This window comes from Suillus bovinus (assembly GCF_016758785.1).
Source record: "Suillus bovinus strain UH-Sbo-P2 chromosome Unknown EDB93scaffold_4, whole genome shotgun sequence".
In the NCBI taxonomy this organism is placed as follows: domain Eukaryota; kingdom Fungi; phylum Basidiomycota; class Agaricomycetes; order Boletales; family Suillaceae; genus Suillus; species Suillus bovinus.
In genome coordinates, this window is record NW_024542060.1 from 886217 (window position 1) to 909369 (window position 23153).

General features: G+C 46.0%; 5 protein-coding genes across 5 annotated transcripts; 3 read left to right on the top strand and 2 right to left on the bottom strand.

The window, feature by feature from the left end:
- Positions 1 to 1398: 1398 nt before the first annotated feature.
- On the bottom strand, positions 1399 to 3522 carry EDB93DRAFT_1100386 (uncharacterized protein; the record flags this gene model as incomplete). The annotated part of the gene is made up of 7 exons (XM_041447001.1): positions 1399 to 1683; positions 1729 to 1872; positions 1921 to 2100; positions 2152 to 2469; positions 2563 to 2772; positions 2824 to 3157; positions 3242 to 3522. 7 exons carry the CDS (start codon positions 3520 to 3522, stop codon positions 1399 to 1401), a joined length of 1752 nt encoding a protein of 583 aa, XP_041312499.1.
- Positions 3523 to 10417: 6895 nt separating this feature from the next.
- On the top strand, positions 10418 to 13711 carry EDB93DRAFT_1237974 (uncharacterized protein; the record flags this gene model as incomplete). Its single annotated transcript, XM_041451493.1, has 14 exons — positions 10418 to 10520; positions 10572 to 11016; positions 11042 to 11096; positions 11145 to 11346; positions 11396 to 11624; positions 11679 to 11811; positions 11858 to 12033; positions 12086 to 12209; positions 12288 to 12312; positions 12352 to 12669; positions 12782 to 13119; positions 13210 to 13344; positions 13370 to 13417; positions 13538 to 13711. 14 exons carry the CDS (start codon positions 10418 to 10420, stop codon positions 13709 to 13711), a joined length of 2505 nt encoding a protein of 834 aa, XP_041312500.1.
- A 1462-nt stretch (positions 13712 to 15173) lies between these two features.
- On the top strand, positions 15174 to 15907 carry EDB93DRAFT_1076640 (glycosyltransferase family 20-domain-containing protein; the record flags this gene model as incomplete). The annotated part of the gene is made up of 3 exons (XM_041445256.1): positions 15174 to 15305; positions 15369 to 15614; positions 15668 to 15907. 3 exons carry the CDS (start codon positions 15174 to 15176, stop codon positions 15905 to 15907), a joined length of 618 nt encoding a protein of 205 aa, XP_041312501.1.
- Positions 15908 to 18563: 2656 nt separating this feature from the next.
- On the bottom strand, positions 18564 to 19350 carry EDB93DRAFT_1120091 (uncharacterized protein). Its single transcript, XM_041448480.1, has 2 exons — positions 18886 to 19350; positions 18564 to 18831 (listed from the first exon to the last, which is right to left on the bottom strand). The coding sequence occupies exons 1-2, from the start codon at positions 18986 to 18988 to the stop codon at positions 18638 to 18640; spliced, it is 297 nt and encodes a 98-aa protein (XP_041312502.1). The 5' UTR covers positions 18989 to 19350; the 3' UTR covers positions 18564 to 18637.
- On the top strand, positions 19351 to 21479 carry EDB93DRAFT_1120092 (uncharacterized protein). The gene is made up of 6 exons (XM_041448481.1): positions 19351 to 20013; positions 20066 to 20215; positions 20264 to 20651; positions 20759 to 20845; positions 21056 to 21387; positions 21458 to 21479. The coding sequence occupies exons 1-5, from the start codon at positions 19476 to 19478 to the stop codon at positions 21147 to 21149; spliced, it is 1257 nt and encodes a 418-aa protein (XP_041312503.1). The 5' UTR covers positions 19351 to 19475; the 3' UTR covers positions 21150 to 21387; positions 21458 to 21479.
- Positions 21480 to 23153: the final 1674 nt, after the last annotated feature.

Below are 23153 nucleotides of genomic sequence, written 5' to 3' on the forward strand. Positions count from 1 at the left end.
ACATGTAAAACTATCCTAGAACACTTCAATGCCAAAGGGGCAAAAGTGCGAAAGTGTTCTATCCCCTACCATATGTTGAATGGCTCTTGGAGGAGGAGCAGGGACACAAATGAGCAAAAAAAGCGGTCTATTATATTATATTGTACACATATATACCAAACTACTACTTATAATGCCAAAGGGGCAAAAGTGCGAAAGTGTTCTATCCCCTACCATATGTTGAATGGCTCTTGGAGGAGGAGCAGGGACACAAATGAGCAAAAAAGCGGTCTATTATATTATATTGTACACATATATACCAAACTACTACTTATATATGAAAGGGGACCTATTGTGGTGTAGTGGTAAAGCTGCAGTGAGGTGGGAAGGGTGTGGGAATAATTGATATTGTGGAGAGTCCCAAAATGGGCAATGTTTTGGGTGTTGTGGGGTAATTCCCACGCTGTGTGGCCAAAAATGCGGTGTGGCAATATTGTGGGAAGTCCTGACATGAGGAATTGAGTCAGATGGGAGATTGGAAGCCAAAATTGCTGCCACATATTATTTGTAAGCTGGCAAATACCAAAACTTCTGTAAATGATTCTCTGGGGCAGTGAGAGTAAGGTTATGTATAATGGATAATGATGGATATCATCAAAAATTCATGACAAGGAAGCATAACCAGTTGTCTCTAATGAGAGTTGGTTATCCATAATACTGCCAGGAGCAGGTGCATCTACCAGGTTCACCTCAGCTCCTTGCAGCGCTTCGATGAGTGTACTTCTGCTTACAAACTACTTGGTAAAATCACTGACACTATCCTTGATCATCAGGAAATCAACACATTACTTAATGATGACTTAATGATGGCTGAGCATGTACTCACAATGGATCAAGAACAAATAAGCCAGAAATCATTAAGAACAGTATCTGTTAAATAAATTAGATCCAAATTCTTATATTTGACTTAAGGGTTGCTTGATCAAGTGCTGTTTGCCAAACACGATCCATTGATTTCAGTAAGATCCAAAGTAGTGGCTAAGAGAGATTACGAAGGGTATTAAAACAAGTTCAGGGCAAAACAAGCAGAGGAAAAGTAACACGAAAGCACGATTAACATTGCAGCACAACGTGCCGGTGTAAAAATGATAGTAATGTGAGCATGCAAGAGTGACAATGAGACATTATATGAATGAAACGAGGAAAAGCACTAGTTGGCAGTTGGGCAACTTGAATGATAGCAGGCAAAATTCGAGTACAAGCCACGAGCCATGGATGTACATCTGTCATGAATGAGTGAGCGCCATAAATGATAAATAAAAAAATAAAAAATTACACTCAGTGGAAAGCGAGCAGGTCAGCATACTCTTCATCGAAGTCTTCGTTTTGGGTGTCCACAAGCACACCATCCGTCTTCAATCATCCAGCATGAGTCGTGGCCTTCATGTATTGTTGAACTTGTTCAATTATGGTTTTCATCTTGTCAGCGGGAACACGATTGATGGCAGTCAAGAACATTTGGGTGTCATATCCCCAGAGCGGCTCCGAAAAAGTCTCGTTCTCACTGATGACGGCGATCCATTTGGTTTCTGCAGCTAATGCCTTACCCTTCCACGAAGGCTTCTTCTTGCCCTTAGAGGTGGTGGTCTTGATCTCGAAAGTCATCTCTTTATTTGCAAGAAGAACAAGGGCATGTTTGACCTGCTGAAGTCATCAGAAGAATGCATGAATTCAACAAAAAAAAAATACCGCCGCTGCAGAGAGAGAAAGCGCAGTTTGGAGAACTGGCTCCTCGCTGTTGAGCTCTGGGACCGGTACACGACCTTGGGTGTAGTTGAGGTGCGCCGCGAAAGTCTGCAGGACGAATGTCGACTGCCACATTCCTGACCATTCCTAGACACACAGACATCAGAAAAAATCACACCAAACGACGACACATACCTTCTTGTTGTCAGAGTCAACATCCCCAAAGAGAAACTTGTTGTCCTCAAGCCAAAAATCTGCGAATTCAACATGGTTATCCTCAGATTCATAGAGCGGGTCAGCTGCCATGAGACTTGTGATCATCATGACGGCAGCGGAACCAAATCCACCACGCCATTCACTCAAGTGTTGCTTAGCCTACATTAGATAGAGTGTCAGCTACAAACACGCTGTATCCGTGAGACTTACCACGTAATAGACAGCGTCTCCTGGGACAATTGAGTGATCAATGAGTGTGAGGTTTTTCACGTAGACAGTTTTCCAAGCCTTCGTGAGGATCAGAATCAGCGCATCATCCTCGACAAGCCATGGATGGACATCATCCCCACCAGCAGCATGAGTGATAGTAGGAATGAGTAAGCCGCGCCATGTATTACCGTCCTGGCAACCAGCAGGAAGATCACTGTTCTTGTACTTTACTCTTAAGACTTCTCCAGTGGTGGCTTTCTTCTCTGCAGTGGTTGCCTTCTTCTCTGGGGCATCTATCGGCTCCTTCTTGACGTGCTTCTTGGTGGGACATCCAAATCATCAAATACATCGACATTGGTCTGTGAAACAGGTTGCGTATCAGTGTGGACTGCTTTAAGTGAATGTGTGTACCTTCGCTGTCACCCGTTTGCTTCCCGTAGCAATGACAGGGCTTGCCTCGACACTATCAGCAATCATGACATCTTCTGATTCCACTTCATTGTCATCCATGACAACGTCCCCTGCGACAGATGAGGGGAGCAACTCGGAGTGAGTGAATTGATATTGTGAAGGCGGAGGTGGAGGCAGGGTCAGTGAACTATTGCAAACCTCAACCACATCCTGTAGTAAGTAGTTAACAAAGGAAACAAAAAATAAACAAAAAACACGAACCATTGCTCCTAACGCAGTACGCAAACCACTTGGCTGTTTCTTCATATTCGTGAGGGCATGTGCCGCCAATCGTTCTGGCTCGTCATCCTCATCCAGCAGAGATCCTGCTATGTGGGCATCGTCGTTGATCTCTGAGCCTTCGGGAGTTATTGGGGGGGCAGTAGCGCTGCTGATCATTGTCACTTTGGTGAACTGCGTGGGCACTGAGATGCCCGATGCACTGGTCGGATGTGTTTCGCTCCTTGTGAATTGAGACAACGTGCTTGTCTTCGGATTCTTAACTCCATGTGCCCACACGGAGACTGAGCCCTTGTAGGCTGCATTCTTCAAGCCACTGGTCAAATCATTCAGCAAGTTTCAGTAAAAAAGAGTCAGTTCAGTCAGCAGCAACATCGTGGTATGGTATCAAGGTACATACATTGCTGTATTCCCTTTCGGGCCCGCATCTGATGCACGTGAACTCAACACCGTGATCCCATCAGTAACATCATTGTTCTTATCAGTATCAGCTGATACTGCGGCACCATGAACAGCCCCAACAGCATCACAGTGAGTTGTCTTCTGCACTCGCTTCTGCTTTTTCTGCGTGTTTGCCTCACCACTATCACCCACCTCATCCAGATCCTCTGCCTCTGCTGCCTTTGCTGCAGCACCTCTTTTTGGTCCTGTGGCTTTAGCCTGGGAAGGAGGTGGTCCCATCTCGGTAGCAGTGGTTGCAGCGGCAGTCTTGCCAATGGGACGAGGATGGGGTTTTCTTGCAGCGGTCGCCTTTTGCTCCTGGACAGCGAGTTTATCCAGAATGGCTGCAACTTTGGTAATGCCCTTGTGGGTCTTTGCCTCCTGCTCTTGCTTTTCCCTTTGGAGACGAGTGTTGTCCTCTTGTACCTGGGCTGTCACAACCCAATAACGAATTAACGCTGGGCAGAGACTAGGACTCAAACAAGGTTATCGGACAAAGATGATAATGAGCAGGTACGTCTTGGATTGCTACAATGTAGATACAAGAGGTTAGAACTAAGGAACTATCAACCAAGACATGCTACCTATATACAACTATTGAAACGGAGATTGAAACTGAGCTACAACTACTTAGCCAATCATAAAAAAAGAAAGGGAATCGTACCATAGAACATCATAGAATATTAAAGAAGTATCACGTGACCATATCTTATCTTATCGTATCTAATCTAATCTAATCACAATCAAAGAACTCGTCTTCTTCATCAGTCACATCGAAGACACGTGTCGTGGGCGCTAAAGGTATTTCTGAACTGGTAGACGCTTTCAGGGTAGGGTTAGGGTTTGTCTTAGGCGCTGTGTATTGACGCTTAGGAAGATTCAAGAAAGAATAATGGTTTGTTAAAGGTACTCGTGACATTACCCCCTCTCTAAGGTGAGTGTCATCACGAACGAATGAAGGTCGGATATTCTTTTCTCTCCATCGTTTGAAGTCTTCCGTAAACAGTACTGAGCCTTTGATTCTTCGGTATTTTCCGGCTGCAGCCGTGGGATTTTTCTTATGGAACTCCGCTAAAGGAATTGGAGCGTTCTTCAAATTCTCTTCTGGCTCCCAAGATGACTCTTCCTTCGGGTATCCTTCCCATTTCACTAGGTACTGCAGCTTTCCTCGGAACAATCGGCTATCTAGTACTTCTTCTACAGCAAATTCTTCCCGATCGTCAATCAATTCTGGAGGTGGTCGGTTGGGAGGAGGATGAGGAATTAATTGAGATGCGTGATATGGCGTAAGCAATTCTACGTGGAAAACCGGGTGAATCTGATATTTTTCCGGTAATTTCAACTTGTAGTTCACTTCACCGATCTTCTCTAGTATTTCGAAGGGACCTAGACGACGATCTGACAATTTTTGACTTGGACGACGTTGTTTAAGATTCTTTGCGTCAAGCCAGACCTTGTCTCCTATCTTATACTGAGGTGCTTCTTTTACTCCTTTGTCGTAGAAACGCTTCATGCGCTCATTAACCATTTCAGAGTATTTTCGGCATCATCTCTCGCTTCTTTCATCTGATCAACTCTCTCATCGGCGGCGGGGATTACGGACATGGAGTTTGGGATGAATCGTGAAATCTGGGTTATACCCGTAGAGAACTTTAAATGGACTGTGACCGGTTACTGTGACTGCATTGTTGTGTGAAAACTCTGCTATCGGCAGCCAAGATACCCAATCATTCTGTCTGTATGACGTGAACATGCGCAAATATTGTTCTACTTCTTGGTTTACGCGTTCAGTCTGTCCATCGGTTCTGGGATGATAGGAGGTCGACGCAGACCATTTCGTTCCTAATCTTTTTGACATCTGTCCCATGAACTTCGATATGAACTGAGTTCCTCTATCTGAAATCACTTTCTTTCGGTGTTCCGTGGATGTTTCCATACATTCTTTCAGAAATAGCTCGGAAATACCCTTCGAGTCTATAGTCTTTGGTGGTGGGAATGAAGTGTGCTTGTTTCGAAAATCGATCAACGACTACAAAAATGCTATCACACCCTTCACTCTTCGGCAAATCCACTATCAGGTCACAGGTGATTGTCTGCCAAGGTCCTTCTGGAACTTCATTTGGCTGTAAAGGCCCCGTTGGTCTACTCGGAAGCACTTTCGTTTGTCTGCACCTATCGCAACCATCTACGTAATCGTGGACATACTTCGTCATTGAAGGCCACCAATAGTTTCTGGAAATCAATTCTAAGGTCTTAGCTCGTCCAGGATGTCCAGCCGGTGGAGAGTCGTGAAACAACTCCAATATCTCTCGGCGGATCTCTTTGTCATTTGGAACGTAAACTAATCCTCGGAATAACACCAATCCATCCTCCACATTCCACTCTTCGATTCCTCTACGCAATTGAACCGGTGCTGTCTTTAATGTTTCTAACGCTCTAGCGACTTCAGGCTCTCGTTCTGTGCATTTTCGTATCTTTTGGAGTAACTTTCTCTTCTCCATGCACCAAAACTTGACCTCTTTTAGCAGCTTTTACGGTAAAGAATTCCGGTTTTAAAAGAATGCGATTTGAGTTATCATTTTCTACCCCCCCTCTATGGTCTGATCTCCGAGAAAGACGGTCTGCTTTGTCATTAACCACGCCAGGCTTGTGTTGGAGTGTAAATTCATACTCCGCTAGGAAAAGACTCCATCTAGCTTGCCTTCTGGTCAACTTTTGACTCGTCATGAAATATTCTAGGTTCTTATGATCCGTCCATATCTCAACTGGGTGAGGTGCTCCCTGCACATAGTGCCTCCACTCTTCCAACGCTCTAATGATCGCTAGCAATTCTTTATCGTGAATGTCATAATTTCTTTCTGCATCATTCATCGATTTGGAGTAATATGCTATTGGATGCCATAATCCATCTTCCATTAGTTGAGAGAGAACCGCTCCTGTTGCGTAATCTGAAGCATCGGTCTCTATTTTCTTTTTCTTCTCAACATCTGGCATGACTAGAACGGGAGCTTCTGTGAAACGTTTCTTAAGTTCATCAAAAGCTTTCTGTTGCTTCTCCGTCCAGTCCCATTTGACATCTTTTCTTAGCAGATCATTCATTGGTCTGGCTATATCTGAGAACCCAAGTATGAATCTTCGATAGAAATTGGCAAAGCCCATGAATGTTTGGATATCTTTCACGCATTTGGGAACAGGCCATTTCAATACTCCTTCTACTTTCACAGGGTCCATCGACACATTGCCTTCTTCCACGATCAACCCGAGGAACTCGACTTTAGACTGTTCGAAGCTACATTTCTCAGGCTTCAAGAACAGGTCATTCTCCTTTAATCGTTTTAGGACTTCTCGTACCACCTTTCGGTGTTGCTCCCTATTTCCATCCGTAAAGACCATTATGTCATCAATGTAGACGACTACTGTTTTGCCATCTATTAGGTCTCTCAGAATTTCATTCATCATAGTTTGGAAGGTTGCAGGCGAGTTCGTGAGTCCGAAATACATCACGGTCGGTTCGTGGTGACCAAACGGTGTTTTGAAAGCCGCCTTCCACTCATCTCCTTCTTTCATGCGAATATTGTTGTATCCCCATCGTACATCCATCTTGGAGTACATCGTGGCACCAGTTAAAGCATCAATTAAATCTTGAGATCTCGGTAGCGGATATGCATTTTTCACCGTTTTCTCATTGAGCTTTCTATAATCCATCACCGGTCTTAACTTGCCATCTTTTTTGGCCACAAAGAAGAAAGGTGCTGCTACTGGAGATTGTGAATCTCTGATACGTCCTAGTGCAGTCTCGGTTTTCAACCATTCTTTCAATGTATCCATCTCTTTGGGTGACAACGGATAAGGTTTCGCATTTGGCAGAAGATCGCCCTCATCTTTAAGATCTATCGCATGATCCCACTTCTTTCTTTCAGGGAAGCGCTTAGATTCTTCTTCTGAGAAAACTCCCAGGTAATCATGAAGCCAATCGGGTACCATTTCTTCTACCGACTGCTTCTTCTTAGTAGCTTCTTCTGCTACCTTCTGCTCCGTGGCGACCGAGGCTTTGTATCGAATCCACAATCTTTCAGGACTCTCTTCATCTTCTATTTCCTCCATGGTCGTTCTCTTAACTGCCACGTCTTCTTCCTCATCTTGATCTGCCATAACAGGCAACAAGCCGGGTACGTCATCGACTTCTTCCGACTTTTTCTTTTTCTCAGCCCTGTTTCGGAGTCTTTTCTCCTTCTTAGTTTCACATTTCACCGGGCACCGTGAAAGTGAAAACTTCCCTGCATTCCAATCAATCTCAGGGTTGTGGTATCTCAACCAATCGATCCCAATGATCACATCATCGTTTCCTAGATCTGTAACCATGAATGCTACTTTTTCTTCTTCATGGTTGCCAACTTTAAGACCTAGTTCGGCAAAATGGGTCATCGATCCCGAGGCGTTAAGAGATCCATCAATGTTTTTAACCTGGATCGGACGCAGTAGTTTTCTACAACGAATTCTGTTCTCCTTGACAAATCTTTCATTGATAAAGAGCGTAGATGCTCCACAATCTACAAGAGCTTTCAAATCTGCAGATCTGTTCTTTCCTTTCAGCGTAATTGGAAGATAGAAGTGTTCTGATTTTGTCTTTAGATTTACTTCTTCTACATCCGCAAAGTTCGCAAGGATCGAGTATCTACTGCCTGACTTGTCTGTTTCTTGTTCCTCCAAGATTCTATTTCTTCGAGAAGCTTCCCATTCTTTAAACCATTTAGGCGGTTCCGATGCTTTTTTGGCAAGTGCGTCTGCCTTGGCTTTTATCTTAGCCAACATCTCTTTGCCTTCTGGTGATATGGTCCAGTTCTTGAACCATTTGGGAATCTCTGATTCTTTTTTCTTTGCTTCTCTCTGAGCTAAGAAATCTTGGAACCAACTAGGAGGTGCGGAGCTATCTGAGGAGGGAGGGGAATTCGGAGTTCTGCAGTTTCGTGCAATGTGATTCGGCTTTCCACATTTGTAACAATTGAACGGCTGTTTAGGCCCATTCATAGCCTCATCAAGTGCGTGAAACTCATGCAAGGAATAGGTTTTCTTAGTCATTGTACCAGTTGTATTCTGGAACCCGCTTTACTAATGACGTAAGAAGTTTGAAGGGCAAGTCATAACGGCCCTTCCGGAAAAGGAATAATGAAGTGGTGGACGAGTCGTAACGGTCCACCCGAAAAGGAATGATGATTAAAGGGAGAGGGAAAAAGGAGTACGTAAATGGAAAACTGAAGCGGTCCCCGATACTAATCGGATCTACCTCGTACTTCAGGGTCAAAGGGTTCTTTATTCAACCCTACTGACACTTCCCTATCTACTAACTAAAAGAAGTGTACGTAAACTACACCTTTGTTAAGTGAGAAAAACGCGGTGTGCTTCGTGTGTGTTACTTCTCAATTACCGACAAGGGTACGGACCAAGGACAAGTTATCACTCTTCCAGCCGAAGCTTACAAGTGCGAGTCTCACTTGGACACCGTATCTAAATCCTCTTGGTAATGATGGTAAGACTATCCGCAGATGCGACAGTTCTACTAAACTCAACGGAAAGGTACTACGTACGTATGAAGAAAAGGGTAATCGTAAAAAGGAAACTATAGTAACGTGAAGCAGGCAGGGTCTTGGGCCAGCACTTCAAGTTGTAGCGAGATGCCTAATGTCGTCAACACCTCCGTATACTGGCGGCTGCAATGTACGGCAGGGCCTGGTATAGGACTACTAACTACGAAAGACTATCGGTAGAGAAAACGCTCAAGTGAGCAAAGGAAAAGGTTTTTAAAGAAAAAGGTCGCGGTTGTTTAGACCGGGCAATGATAAAACGTGTGGTGGTGTTAGACGTATGTCTCGCGCAGATATGCAGCTGAGAGACACGTGTAACGATGAGTAAAGATGATCGTTTGAATCGTTGGTTAACCTAATGGTCTACCAAGTATTCAAAGGATATAGTAATGGATGCGAGCGGTATGCGAGAGTCGGAGTCTCCTATAGTTCAAACCTAATGTCACAACCCAATAACGAATTAACGCTGGGCAGAGACTAGGACTCAAACAAGGTTATCGGACAAAGATGATAATGAGCAGGTACGTCTTGGATTGCTACAATGTAGATACAAGAGGTTAGAACTAAGGAACTATCAACCAAGACATGCTACCTATATACAACTATTGAAACGGAGATTGAAACTGAGCTACAACTACTTAGCCAATCATAAAAAAAGAAAGGGAATCGTACCATAGAACATCATAGAATATTAAAGAAGTATCACGTGACCATATCTTATCTTATCGTATCTAATCTAATCTAATCACAATCAAAGAACTCGTCTTCTTCATCAGTCACATCGAAGACACGTGTCGTGGGCGCTAAAGGTATTTCTGAACTGGTAGACGCTTTCGGGGTAGGGTTAGGGTTTGTCTTAGGCGCTGTGTATTGACGCTTAGGAAGATTCAAGAAAGAATAATGGTTTGTTAAAGGTACTCGTGACATGGGCTGAGGTTCATCTTTTTTGCTGTGCATCTATGACAACCTGAGCGACCTTTTTTGAAGCATTGGACAGACATGTAGAGACCATGGTCAGCGGCAGGAATGAGGAGAAGAGCAGGACAGGTGGACTCTTGGGGCAGGGCAAAAAAGTGGTGAAGAAGGGTTGTTTTAGAGTGTTGTTATATACACCGCGTGAGCCCGCCATTATGTATTTTGCTATTTACTGACCCTTGGCTTGTTTTAGTGCCAGTTGGAACTTGACACTGGCTGCTAAGCCCTCCTGCACCCCGAGCCCTCAAGTGCACTGTGTTCTTGTCTCTTCGGTGCGTATTTTTTGCTCGTTTCACTGATTATTCACTCACATTTGACCTATAGTCACACTCTGTTCTGACTTCTGCACCAATGGCACAAAACCGCAGGACATTCAACAAATCCCTTGTCCGCACACTGGATGCAACCGCTATTTCAAGAACCGGTCAGGTCTCACACAGCACTGTCACACACTCCACGATTTTTCATTCAAATTGCTTGTGAATGCACACCAACGCCCTGCAGAATCCGACCCAAACAATGGGGAGCATCTGCTTCTGAATGTCGACTTCCGCGCAGCCGATCACCATGATGATATGATGGACTACGACTATGGCAATGATGCCATAGATGATAACATGGCCCTGGGTGTCAGCGGGAACGTGGATGAAGTCTATCGCAACTATCACCTTGAACTTGACAGTATGTAGCTCAATTTTATCATCAGTACATTCTAAAATAATTTTTGCGCAGGTCATATATGCGATGCAGCAAGTAATTTCATTCCTGCAGATACCATACCTCCTCCCTTAACATCAAAACAGCCAGGTGACTGGATGCCTTACCATAGTCGATTGGAGTTTGAAACCGCAGAGTTTTTGTACAAGAAGGTTCAGATGTCTGCTGGTGACATCAATAAATTGATGTACTTGTGGGGCCTTGGTCTTGCGCGACATGGAGACGCCCCTCCTTTTGCAGACCATTGGGACCTATATTTGACTATCGACGAAACACCAATTGGAGATGTCCCTTGGCAGAGTTTTTCGATGAAGTATGGTGCGGATGCTGATCCAGCAAGTGATCTCACACCGTGGATGGACGCCACATACACTACATGGTTCCGCGACCCGCACACTATTATCTGCAACATGTTAGGCAATCCTGACTTCAAAAAACAAGATGGATTATGCACCGTATTGTGAGTGGAAAGGCCAGGGTGAAAGCGCAACTCGCCAATGGTGCAATGTGATGTCAGGCGATTGGGCCTGGGACCAAGCAGTAAGTTCAATGCTACAAACACGATTCCTTTCACTGACACTTCATCAGGATGAGATCACCAAAGATCCTGCCACGCACAGTTCAATGTTTGTCCCAGTAATACTTGGAAGCGACAAAGCCACAGTCTCGGTCGCAACGGGACAAAACGATTACTACCCACTGTATGCCTCGATCAGGAACGTTCATAATAATGTTCGCCGTGCTCACCGTAATGCTGTAGCTGTCATCAGCTTTTTGGCCATTCCAAAAAGTGTGTATTCAATTTCTCAGCACTTCTCAATACTAACAAAGTCTTGCAGCGACAAAAAAACATTCAGATGATCCACATTTCCGAAAATTTAAGAAACAATTGTTTCATTCTTCTTTGTCGCGGATTCTGTCATCACTCAAGCCCGCCATGTCTGTCCCTGAGGTTGTCCAATTCAGGGACAGGCATTTTATACATGTGGTGTACGGTCTCGGTCCTTATATTGCCGACTATCCTGAGCAACTTGTCCTTGGTTGTGTAGTTCAGAATTGGTGCGCAAAGTAAGTAATTCATGTGTCTATTTGGTATCTCCTGTACTAACACCAATACCTTAGATGTTTCTCTTATCCTGACAATTTGGACAGCGGTGAGGGTGGGCTTTGTTTGTGGGAAGTTGTAGATACCCTTTGTGACAAAGTTGATGCCGGAGTACTTTGGGAGGAATGGGGAGTCATCAGTGATGTAGTGGTGAGTCTTTCTACTATTTTATGGTATCGTTTTAACATATGTTTAGCCTTTCACCAATGACTTCCCTTGCACCGACATTCACCAGCTTCTCGCACTGGACATCCTACATCAAGTTATTAAAGGAGCATTTAAAGACCATCTTGTGGCATGGGTCAAGAAGTATCTCGACAAAGAGCACGGGAAGACACGCGCAAAGGCAATTTTGGATAATATCGATCATCGGTGAGTTTCAGCATGTTTCTCAATTGTTCTAACTAATTTCTCATCATCTTAGAATTGCTGCAGCTCTGCCTTTCACAGGACTTTGTCGATTTCCGCAAGGACGCGGATTCTCTCAATGGACCGGCAATGACTCCAAGGCCCTCATGAAGGTCTATCTCCCTGCAATTGAGGGACATGTCCCTCAGGACATCATCTGATGTTTTCGGGCCTTCCTCAAATTCTGTTACATTGTGCAACAAGACATTATCGCAGAGGACACCCTTCTACAGCTTTCTGACTGTCTTGGACGCTTCCATCGCTATTGACAAATCTTCCAAGATACTGGTATTCAATTCGACAGATTTTCCCTGCCATGCCAGCACACACTGTGCCATTACTCCATGCTCATCTGTTTGTTTGGTGCCCTGAATGGGATATGCTCCTCCATAATGGAGTCCAAACACATAAAGGCCGTCAAGGAGCCTTGGCGCCATTCCAGCAAATTCAATGCCCTCGGACAAATGTTGCTCACCAACCAGCGCCTCGACAAACTTGCTGCATCATGCTCGGACTTCACTGCACGCAGAATGCTTGACGACTCATTCATTTTAGATCATTTAGCATATCTAGGTACATCTTCTACTTGTTACAACAAATGTATACTAATATAGATGTATACTAGACCAGCTCAAGTCTGCACAGAACAATGTCGCCATGCAGGTGGATGCCCCGGACAACAACGGCCATGGCACAACAGCAGCAACAACAGCAACAACAACAACCCCACAAGTGGCTGCAGCAGCAGCAGCAGCAACAATCCGAATGGCCACAGCAGCAGCAGCACCAACATCAACACTGATGCCAACAGCAGCAACAACAACTGCCACAGCAGCTGCTGCAGTTGACGACAACAACAACAATGATGGCACTAATGACCATTGTGATGGTGATGACGACGGCAGAGAAGACATCCAGATCAATCCTGCGGACCAGGCAGACTCGGAGCACCCCCACTTGGACGAGCCTGGAGATGGCATCATAGAAGGACCCAGAGCACAGTGTGATGTCAAATTAGCACGTACCCATCGTGAGTTCCCTCTCCCTCATGTATATCTCAAATTACTCAATCTAGCATCTTCAAAGAACGATACCATGCACGCAATATCCACACATTAGCAGATGAGCTTCACATACCAGATCTCCCCCGACTTGTCCAACTTTTTCTATTCGATCAACTCCTCGCAGATGACATGCACACTTCCGACACCGTTCCCCTCAGCGCATGTCCACGATTTGAGGGCCACATCAAAATATTTAATTTGGCTGCAGCCAGTTTTTATGCACTGAGTGACCCAAGCGGTGTTGGTGGAATGCGGCACGAACACATTCGTGCAGCACCATCATGGTGTCGAGGCCCTGCACGCAACGACACTGTCCTCGTCAATACTGCCAGCGAGGATGGGATCAATGGGATGGATGTCAGTCGTGTCCTGTGTTTTTTTTTTCATTCCAGCACAGTTGAGAGACTTTCCCTTGCACCCTCGTCCACTGGTTCAAACTCATTGCATGTCACCTCTTACCTATTTTTGACTCTGATTTTGCTCCGGACAACCTTACACTTCATAATGTTTTAGACATATGGCCCAGCTTCTATGTTAACAGATTCGTAGATCACCACGCGTTCAAAATAGCATATTGACTTAGATCATTTTTTGTCGCACCTTCGTGTCTTATAAGCTCTTTAATGACAATGTGATGATGTTTCCCACAAAGACATCAAGTCTCCATCAAGTAAAGACTTATGTTCTTGCATGTTCTTACATTTGGCTTAGTCCTCATAGTCTACTTAATACAAATTTTCAAGATTTTAAGGAACATTAAGTAATGTGTAGATTTCCTGATGATGTTGCTTGGTACGTTCCTGACCACTATTGTTCATTATCGTGACTGATGTTTGTGGAACAATAGAAGCTATGACACGAGTCTCAGCATTGTAGATAAACCACTGAACATTAATAGTACCTATGACACGAGTCTAGAGACAAAGGGTCATAAGTAAGAGTCAGCGAGTGAAGAAACATGAACTGTACCTCAGCATTGTAGATAAACCACTGAGGTACAAACAATACGGCACATCAAGATTATGTAGTAAGGTATAGAGTCCGAGAAAACAAACAAGTGAAAGGAATACTACATAGTCGAAGTTGGAATGCTCAACAATGTTGTTGGGAACTCCATGCTGGTGTGAATACACTCCAGGCAGCTCAGGCTACTCCCGCTGGCTTCACCGATCATATATTCGATGATGCGATTCGAGAGTATGAGGAGGAGACTACAGAAGCATGAAAGGGGAGGCATGAGATCATGGAAGTGTAGAAGTGGGTGATAATTGAGGCTGCTGTGTCAATATCTTGGGTACTATACACATTTTTGTGTGCTATGCGCTAAATTATATTCAGTTTTGTTGATTTTGGTCAGTGGCATAGATCAGTTCCTGTAGCTCAAAAAAGTGAAATGAAGGTCCTATGAGTGTTAGTTATTGCAGCCTGTAGATAGCTACGGTCAAAAGCAAAATGACTACAAGGTCCTACTAGTGTTGGTTATTGCAGCCTGTAGCTTGCTATGACAAGCTACGGTCAAAAGCGACACGACTACAAGGTCTTACTAGTGTCAGTTATTGCAACCTGTAGCTTGCTACGACGAGCTACAAGTGGTTCTAGTGCTGCTGCAGTTCAGTTCTGAACCTCGGTTTGAACCCGAACCTTTCCAAACCGGACTCAAGGTCCGGTCACAGGTCCAGCATGGCCCCTGGACCAAACCTTAAGTCCAGTTCGGACGTGTTCGAACCCCACTAAAACCACCATCTGTCAGCACCTACACTACCTCAATTTCACTGCTGCTGTTGCAAGTCCCTGACTCCTATTGGCTCATAGTTTTGTCTCAAGGTACGTTGCGCATGTAGACTCGACTCTGAATGGGGGACTGACATGTTCTCAGAGTTTGCTGTGCAGGAAGCTCGTTGTAGCGTCATATCTTCACATGTCTCGTTATTTGTCATTGCCCTTTTCCTTCCACACAGCCACCAAATCCTCAGAAAGGATGAATTCTATGCATTGCTGAGCGCTGCAGACCTCGGGGTGATCACGCCCCTCAGGGATGGAATGAACACGACCTCGATGGAGTTCGTGATTGCACAAGAGCACACAAAGCACTTGCCCCTCGTATTGAGCGAGTTTATGGGCATCAGCCAGCACATGGCTGATGCGCTCCAGGTGAACCCTTGGGATCTTGGGGTGCATAGTATTTTCCCATTCAAACTGTCTGTATGATGTGATTGACGGAGGTGTGGTGAGTAGGATGTAGCAGCTGCGATGAACCGCAGGTTGGTCATGTCGGAGGAGGAGAAAGCTTCAAGGCACGCGGCATTGCACTCAGTAGTAACGACCCACACCTCGCACACATGGGCTGCGGTCCTTGCCAAGATGCTGCTCTCGCAGATCAATGGACAGAACACTGTACATCAAACACCCTACATCCCCAGAGACAGTCTCTGGTGGCTGTATGATAATGCCGGAAAGTGTTTGTTCTTGTTCGATTACGACGTGAGTGATGAGTGGGGATATGGGGCTCGTAGTCATTGACTTTTGACGGATAGGGCACGCTCATGGCGATCATCAAGATGCCTTCAATGGCGGTTCCCTCTCCTGATGCGCTTACAGCCCTTGCAAAACTTACATCCGACCCTAACAACATTGTATACATCGTATCCGGCTGCGACCAAGTGTTCCTCGAGGAACACCTCGGCCATTTCCCGTGTCTCGGGATGAGCGCAGAGCACAGCGGATTCATCTGTTTGCCTGACAGTGCCGTGTGGATGAATTTCAAAGTCCCCTAGAGCACCATCCCAATGCTGCTGTGTTCCCAATGCCCACTTACCCTTCGCGAGATCTCCTCATCTTCTTCCCTCCTCCTACTCTCATCTGTCATCCGCACTCGTCTGAGCCATGTCAGCAGTTGCTGATGTGCACTGGGCATTTGCGCATGGTGTTCGTGGTGGAGCTCCGGCCCATCGTCTGCAAGCTTGGTCGAACCTGGTTCGAACGCGAACTGGACCTCCCAAACGTGTTCGGTGACGTTTGGTCCAGGGTTCGACCAAACAGCTAAACCGAACCTATGGTTCGGTTTGGCGTTCGGAAAATTTAGCCCAAGAACCGGACTGAACCGGACTTCAGCAGCACTAAGTGGTTCCCATAGCACTATATAGTGAGTCATGTGCCTACGTAGCTGCGTGTAGAAGGGACTTGACACATTGCACTACAGGTACTACAGCGACTATATAGTACCCTGTAGTCAAGGGTATTTTTCCTGATGGGATCGGTAGTCTAAGCTTTGTCCAACACCTATTGCACAGCAACCTTTGCAGGAACAAAAATGAAATGCATCAACTATAGATGTTGATCCACAGTGAATCCCATAATCTTTTCCGTTATTATAAACATTCGAGCCCATTTTGCACATCGCTGTATCTGTGGATAACCATAAGTACACAGTCTGCGCGTAGTATGCCGCAAAGTACTCACTAGCAGGGGAGCAGGGTTGGAACAAGGGGTTGATGAGCGTCGCATCTGAATCAGATGCGACAGTCATCACTGCTGCAGATACGACAATAGTGGCAAGTGAAGTCAATTTCATAGTCGAATGTTGATGGTGTTTTGTGGGCTGCGCAGGTTGGCTTTAATACACGATCAGTGTTTGGCACAGCCAAACTCTTCCATGTGCTTGTAGTGATGCGGAGGTTCGGTTCTGAACCGCGGTTCGAACTGGACCTTTCGTGGACTGGACCACAGTCCAGTTCAACATTCAGAGTATAGGCTGAACTGGACCAATGGTCCAGTCCAGCGTTCAGCATTCCTTGAACACGTTGAACACGTCCGAACACGTCCGAACCTTTTTGAACTGCTTCCATTTTAGGCTACTCACACATACAAGATGACATCACCCACACACGCAATACACTGAACATGACATGATTACTCGCAACTTTTTTGCTTGGAATCCGATTCACAAGGACCATGCCACACTGGCAAGGTCCGTGAAGGTTTGTTTGCCTACCACTAACCCAAACATTACAAAGGAAGAACCTGATAAGGTATGGAGACTTTGGTTAATTTGGTTTAGTGCTAATGTATTTGTTAACGGGTCGTTTTTTTTCTAGGGTAGCTACATGAATTGTTCGGCACTCATGAACTCGATGGAAGTTAAAATGGATCAAATTCAAGGTAAGCTCAACTCTCTTCAAGCTTTCCCCCTCACAACATGGCTGACCAGTGTGGTCTGGGTGCAGATGGAACTCTCCTCGACGCCAGTCAAATCCGATGGTACAACAATCCCGACGACGATACTCCACTGCCTGTGCTTCCCGCTCAGGCACATTGCTCAACTCGTATCCCATGCCCTGCACCCAAGCTTGTTGACCCCAACAACGCTGTCTTGCGCAAACACAAGGCTAGCAGGTCAGTGGTCACGAGTGAGGGCTCTGAGGGGGAAAGTGACTGTGAAGGAGACCAGGATAACGGGGTAACTACGGATGCAGCTACTGACATGGATCATGAGACAGATATCGACGGCATCACCCCCTCCGAGTCTGCTTCACAGTAGTGTACCAGTACTCCTTACTACTAGCTATAGTACAATTGAGTATATTTACAATGCGTTCGATGTTCGAACGCTGAACCGGACGTGAACCGGACGCCATGAACGCGTTCATGGCGTCCGGTTCAGCGTTCGCAAAATTTGTTGCTGAACCGGACCAAACCGGACTTCCGCAACACTATCATGTGCTTGAATCATTTTGCCATACCGGTTGGTAAAATGGAACGTTGATGGTATTTTCTGGGCCGCGTCATAGGTTGGCTTTGATACATGATCAGGTGTGCTTGAATCGCTTTGCCAGACCGGTTGGAGTTCTTCCAACATTGCGGCGGACTCGGATGCTCGCGAATGAAACGGATGCCAGCTCACTAATAATACAAACCAAATTGGCCCTTACGATTGAAGAACTATTCAACAATTGCAAGTCAGCACACCCTTGCAGGTCAATTATTTTTCACCGCCCTACTCAGAAATAAGTTGATGAGCTGACTAGGTTGGGCAGAGAGCCGCAGCGATGGGTAGATGTCAATACGGCAGCGAAGTTTTATGCTTGCTCGCCATCGGTATTCTTTTTTACGATCTTATGGTTCATGAGCCATAAGGCGTACTAGCGTGATCTCAGTTCCAGATCGTCGAATCGACCCGACGAACGACAGCATGCCTTGTCGAGTGAACAAGTGATAGACCATCAGAGGACGAAGCAAACAATCGAAGAGGGCGGTCAAAATTTTACGCTGGGGCCATAGACTATGCACGAGACTCACTCCACAAGATGGGAAAAAATTCTCAAAGGTGAAAATAGCACCAGTGTCTCAAGTGCTCCGGACACTGTAAAGTTAATGCAGAGTACACCAAGTTTTCCCGCTACCGTTATAGTGAACAGAAGTATTGGCTGTCTTCGTGATCTGAGAACGTGTGATTATCTGCGAGGAACTTGAATAATTCGACATGGGATAATACCGTACGCAAGATCTCACTTCCTGTGAGTAACTTGGCCTTGGTGTCCCTTGCAGTCCGTGCCCGTTCCATCATTGACTACTCGACAGCAATCTTTGCAGTCACAAAACGCGTATGCTACAATTGTATAATTTCGTCCACACCAAATACCATAATCGTTTCCGTTATTATAAATATTCAATTTCAGGCCCGTTATGCACTGAATTACATCTGCCGATAACCGTAAATACGCGGTCTGCGCGTAGTAGGCCGCAAAGTACTCACTCTTGGGGAAGCAAGGTTGGTTTATGGGCGTCGCATCTGAATCAGATGCGACAGTCATCACTGCTGCAGATACGGCAATAGTGGCAAGTGAAGTCAATCTCATAGTCGAATGTTGATATGGTGTTTTCTGGGCCGCGTAAGTTGGCTTTAATACATGATCACTGTCAGGGCCGCCGTTAGGTACAGCCAAACTCTTTCATGTGCTTGAATCATTTTGCCAGACCGGTTGGTTAAATGGAACATTGATCTGAGCCTTGGCTTTGATACATGATCAGGTTAACGTTACAGACAAGCCGCTGGCTTGAATCGCTTTGCCAGACCGGTTGGAGTTTTTCCAACTTAATGCGGCGGACTTGACGAATGAAACGGATGCCAGCTCACTAATATAAAAGTGGAGGTAAAGAAAACTATTCACCCTTACCGGTCAGTGATGAGTAGATGAAGTTACCATCGTACTAGTCTGAGGTTTAGTACCCATGCCACGCAGCCTGAATAGTCAAGCGCCTATATGTTGCGCAGCCATCTGCGTAGCCCGCAGTCGCTATCATTATATAACTTTGGTTCTCTTCAACGCCTAGAGTAGCGCCAAAATGGTCTTGCTCGATAAATACTTCGATGAAACCGACTGCAATGAAGTCGACTTACCACCTTCTTACGACACCATCGCCTCTGTTTCTACCAACATAGATGAGAAACCTCGTCCTTCGCCGGCACCAACTGCCCGTCCTACAGCTCCTCCATCTTCCTCAACGTGGCTCTCCCTCCTTCCTGATACTCGTACCAAACAAACACGCCAAACTGTCATCTCCCTCATTCGCGACCTCGTTGCCACCACCACCACTGATAACTCTGCTGCTACCCCAATCCTAGCTTCATGTGCTTCTGCCCTATCTCCCCCATCCTTCTCTACCCTCCTCCAACAACCCACCTTGGAAGGACACACTCCCATCTACTGGGCCATTCTCAATCGCCACACCGACATACTCCCTGACATGCTCCAATACGCAGGTCCACTCAACAATGCCTGTGTTACAGACATTCGCCTTGCTTGTCTTGCGAGCGGCAATCAGCTTTTGTTTGGGAAGCTTCGTAGAGGAGAGCTTCCGTTTCAAACTACTCTCAGAGCAGGTGACCACGCTGTTTTACCTTCTGTGTTGTTGAACTGACGCATGAGACCCAGATGCCCTCGTTCTAGGTTCCACATCCGCAGATGACATCAATGTCCACGAGGTTGACGGTGAAGCTGCCTTCAGCGCATCTATCAAAATCCGTCTCTGGCAGAAACGAATGCGCGTCGCTGGTTTGGTAGGTGTGGAGTTTATTGCGCGAGGTCAGCATTCTCTCATTTGCATTCTCGTCGAACTCACACTTTTTGTAGGACGCATATGGTCACTCACTTTCTTCTCCGCTCCCTCCCCTTCTCCCTTATCCAGTTCTCATCCAAATCATGGTGCAGGGAGCGGACCATGGCAAGTCGCACTCAGTCTTATGGAGCACAGCCCGCCTACATTCGTAGATGGAAGACTCGTCATTGACGTTTCTCGTCCTCTTTCATCCTCAATACCAGACTCACTCTCCTCCGAATCATTTTCGCCCACCAATTCAAGGCATCCATCTCTTCTCTCAACACCAGTACCTACCTCCCCTACCCACGCAAGACCGCCCGTCGTCATACCACTTCGATCTACCAATCGACTTGCCCATCGTACGTCAGATGGGGGTGTATTTAGTGTGTTGGAGCTCAGGTGGGGTGGTGTTGGTCCTAGGTTGGTTTCATTCTTGTGAGGTGTTGCACGGCCTGACAACAGTCTTTCTCCCCTGCACCATCATTTATCTACCTGACATCTACACCCAACTCACAAAAACTTCATAGACCTCCAAAACCAGCTGCGTGGTCCGATGAAGGAAAGCAGTATACAAATGCGTTGATTGGAGTGTTGAGCGACGATCTTGGGTGGGAGTGAGTGTTTTTTTTTCGGTTTTGGTTCAATAGGCTTCTCTGTTTTGTCTTCAATGTTGCCTTACCGTAATTCCTCGCCCGTCGTCCATTTAGTTCATCCTGCCTCTCATCCTCCTCATGCCTTTTCTACTTCGTTCCTTTTATCTATGTCGCCGCTCCTTCTCTCATGTAGCATTCCACCAACAAACGCTGACAACCCCCTCCCTACAGCAACACACCCCACCTCACACCCGACGGCACCCTGCACGCACGACTGGATGCAAGACTTGAGAAAGCGGAGGGTGGGAGCTGCATCATTTGTTAGCAGTTGGATCTGGGATGCGTCGGTACTAATGACAGAGTGCGCTGTGAGCGGACTCCCTCCCCTGGCATGCAAGATGCCATACGGGTCTTATCCAAATCATGTAGAGTCCTGAAATGCACCGACACGTTGCTGGTTAGCACTCGTTGGCTGCTGTACGCATTCCGGATTACCCGCGTCCCGAGTGCGTTTGAAGTAGATGTTTATCGGACGCACGAGGAGCGAGGATGCGATGCTTATGGTAAGTGCATGTCGTTTTCTCTGTTGCACTTATAGTATATCTGTAATGAGATGTGCTAAATTTCTTCAAGCTGCCGTTGTTAATGTGCATCGTATCCTTGCGAGTTTGTTGTCTCAGAATGAGTAATATATTCAGTCAGACAGGTAGTTGATTTGAATTGGTACTCTACAAGGCATATCTACGGTACAGTGCCACCGAATGTCTATAACCACTTCCTCCATCGATATCATACGAGCGGGATGTGAGTCGAACTGAAACGTAGGCCTCGTACATATCATGGGCCGTTGCCCTCAAGCTGTTCCTGCCTTGGACGTGGCTCCACTCCCACTTTTCCTCGTGCAATTGAAACTAGTGCGCGCACTTGGTGCAATCACACGAGGAGAAGTGAGGGTTTTTGGTTCGAGCTGGTATAGTTGTTCGGTGAAGAGTATGAGTTGGCGTTTAGAGAATGTTCACACGAGACACGGGCCGAGGGAAGGTCAGGATGTCCAAGTCCAAATCACATCCGAATGGACAGTTCCCGTCACTATAGAGATGGTTTACTGTAACCGCCATCTTAGAAACTCTCACCAGACCACTGGCACAATACCACACCAAGAAAGTCCATCGCCCTGGATCAAACTCAATCATTACACTTCTTCCCCCATTTTCTTTTGATCCACGAGCTTGACAACTCCGAGGTGTTTCTTGCAATTGACCACTATAATCCCTGCGCTTCGTCAGAAACGGCCAAGATCCAAGAACGCTCAGCAGTACTGGCCAATATCGAATCATGAAAAACTGTTCGCTCATTTGCCTCAGTTCCTGCGATCACTGGCTCGTTGGTTATTACCAATTTGGTGCACCTTAAGGCCTTAAGGAGATGGATATTGTTATTAGTGACGCATGTTTTCTCACTATAAAACTTTCTCCCAGTATAGTCCCAGTTGCACTAATCAGAACAGGTATAAAATCAACGCAGTTGAGTTGAAAAGTTCACAGACGAACGGCTCCTCTCGCGGTGAGCAGTCCTCTTGTCGTACACTCTATGTGCGTTTCATTGAACGGACATATAATAGCTCTTCTGATACTTTGTAATAGCAAATTTGCGCACATCATATAATCAAACTTTCCATCGGTATGTGGTTTTCCTAGCACGGTCATATCATAGGTTGATGCATAGTTATACCAGATACCATGAAACTCAATAAAATCCTCGTGATCCTTGCTGTTTCCAGCGCTGCTGCCGCCGCCGTTGCTACTGGGGTGGATACAGCAGCACCTGCTGACAGAACTTGCGACAGACCATGCTACTCGTCTCCAGAATCTTTTCCATGCACTACACCGTGGACGCCTCAGCTGGTGTCCACTAATTGTTGGGAGTGCTGTCTCTCATATAGTTGAACATCTTGGTCATTTTTCCTCCCAATACAAACGAAATGTGACATGTACCGTTTTCTCAAAAGATCGAGTCTTAGCACGGATAAGATCACTCGGTGAAGCACAAACAGAGATGCACAGTCGGCTCTCTTTTGATCGGTATCCCTGACAAGCTCTAAGAACTTGAATATGTTGCTTGACCACTAGTATATCCTGCTCAGAGATGGCCGACGACTGTGCATTAATCTGAAGTCATGGACCTAGCTTTACATTTCGATCTCACAAAATCTCGCAAAGTGATTCTCCCATCCAGACACTGGTGCTTGTGTTCTACCTGTGCGCGCACACTTCCAATGACCGGTTTTCATCCATCACTCCCGGGCCGGCTCCGCTACGGCTCCTGCGTG

Excerpts from the sequence above, each read along its gene's own strand:
- EDB93DRAFT_1120091 (XM_041448480.1), bottom strand. The coding sequence starts at position 18,988 with ATGAGATTGACTTCACTTGCCACTATTGCCGTATCTGCAGCAGTGATG. Across the intron at positions 18,832-18,885 it reads CCAACCTTGCTTCCCCAAGA|ATGTAATTCAGTGCATAACG; the intron begins GTGAGTACTTTG and ends GGTTATCGGCAG.
- EDB93DRAFT_1120092 (XM_041448481.1), top strand. The coding sequence starts at position 19,476 with ATGGTCTTGCTCGATAAATACTTCGATGAAACCGACTGCAATGAAGTC. Across the intron at positions 20,216-20,263 it reads TGTGGAGTTTATTGCGCGAG|GACGCATATGGTCACTCACT; the intron begins GTCAGCATTCTC and ends CACTTTTTGTAG. Across the intron at positions 20,846-21,055 it reads AGCGACGATCTTGGGTGGGA|CAACACACCCCACCTCACAC; the intron begins GTGAGTGTTTTT and ends CCCTCCCTACAG.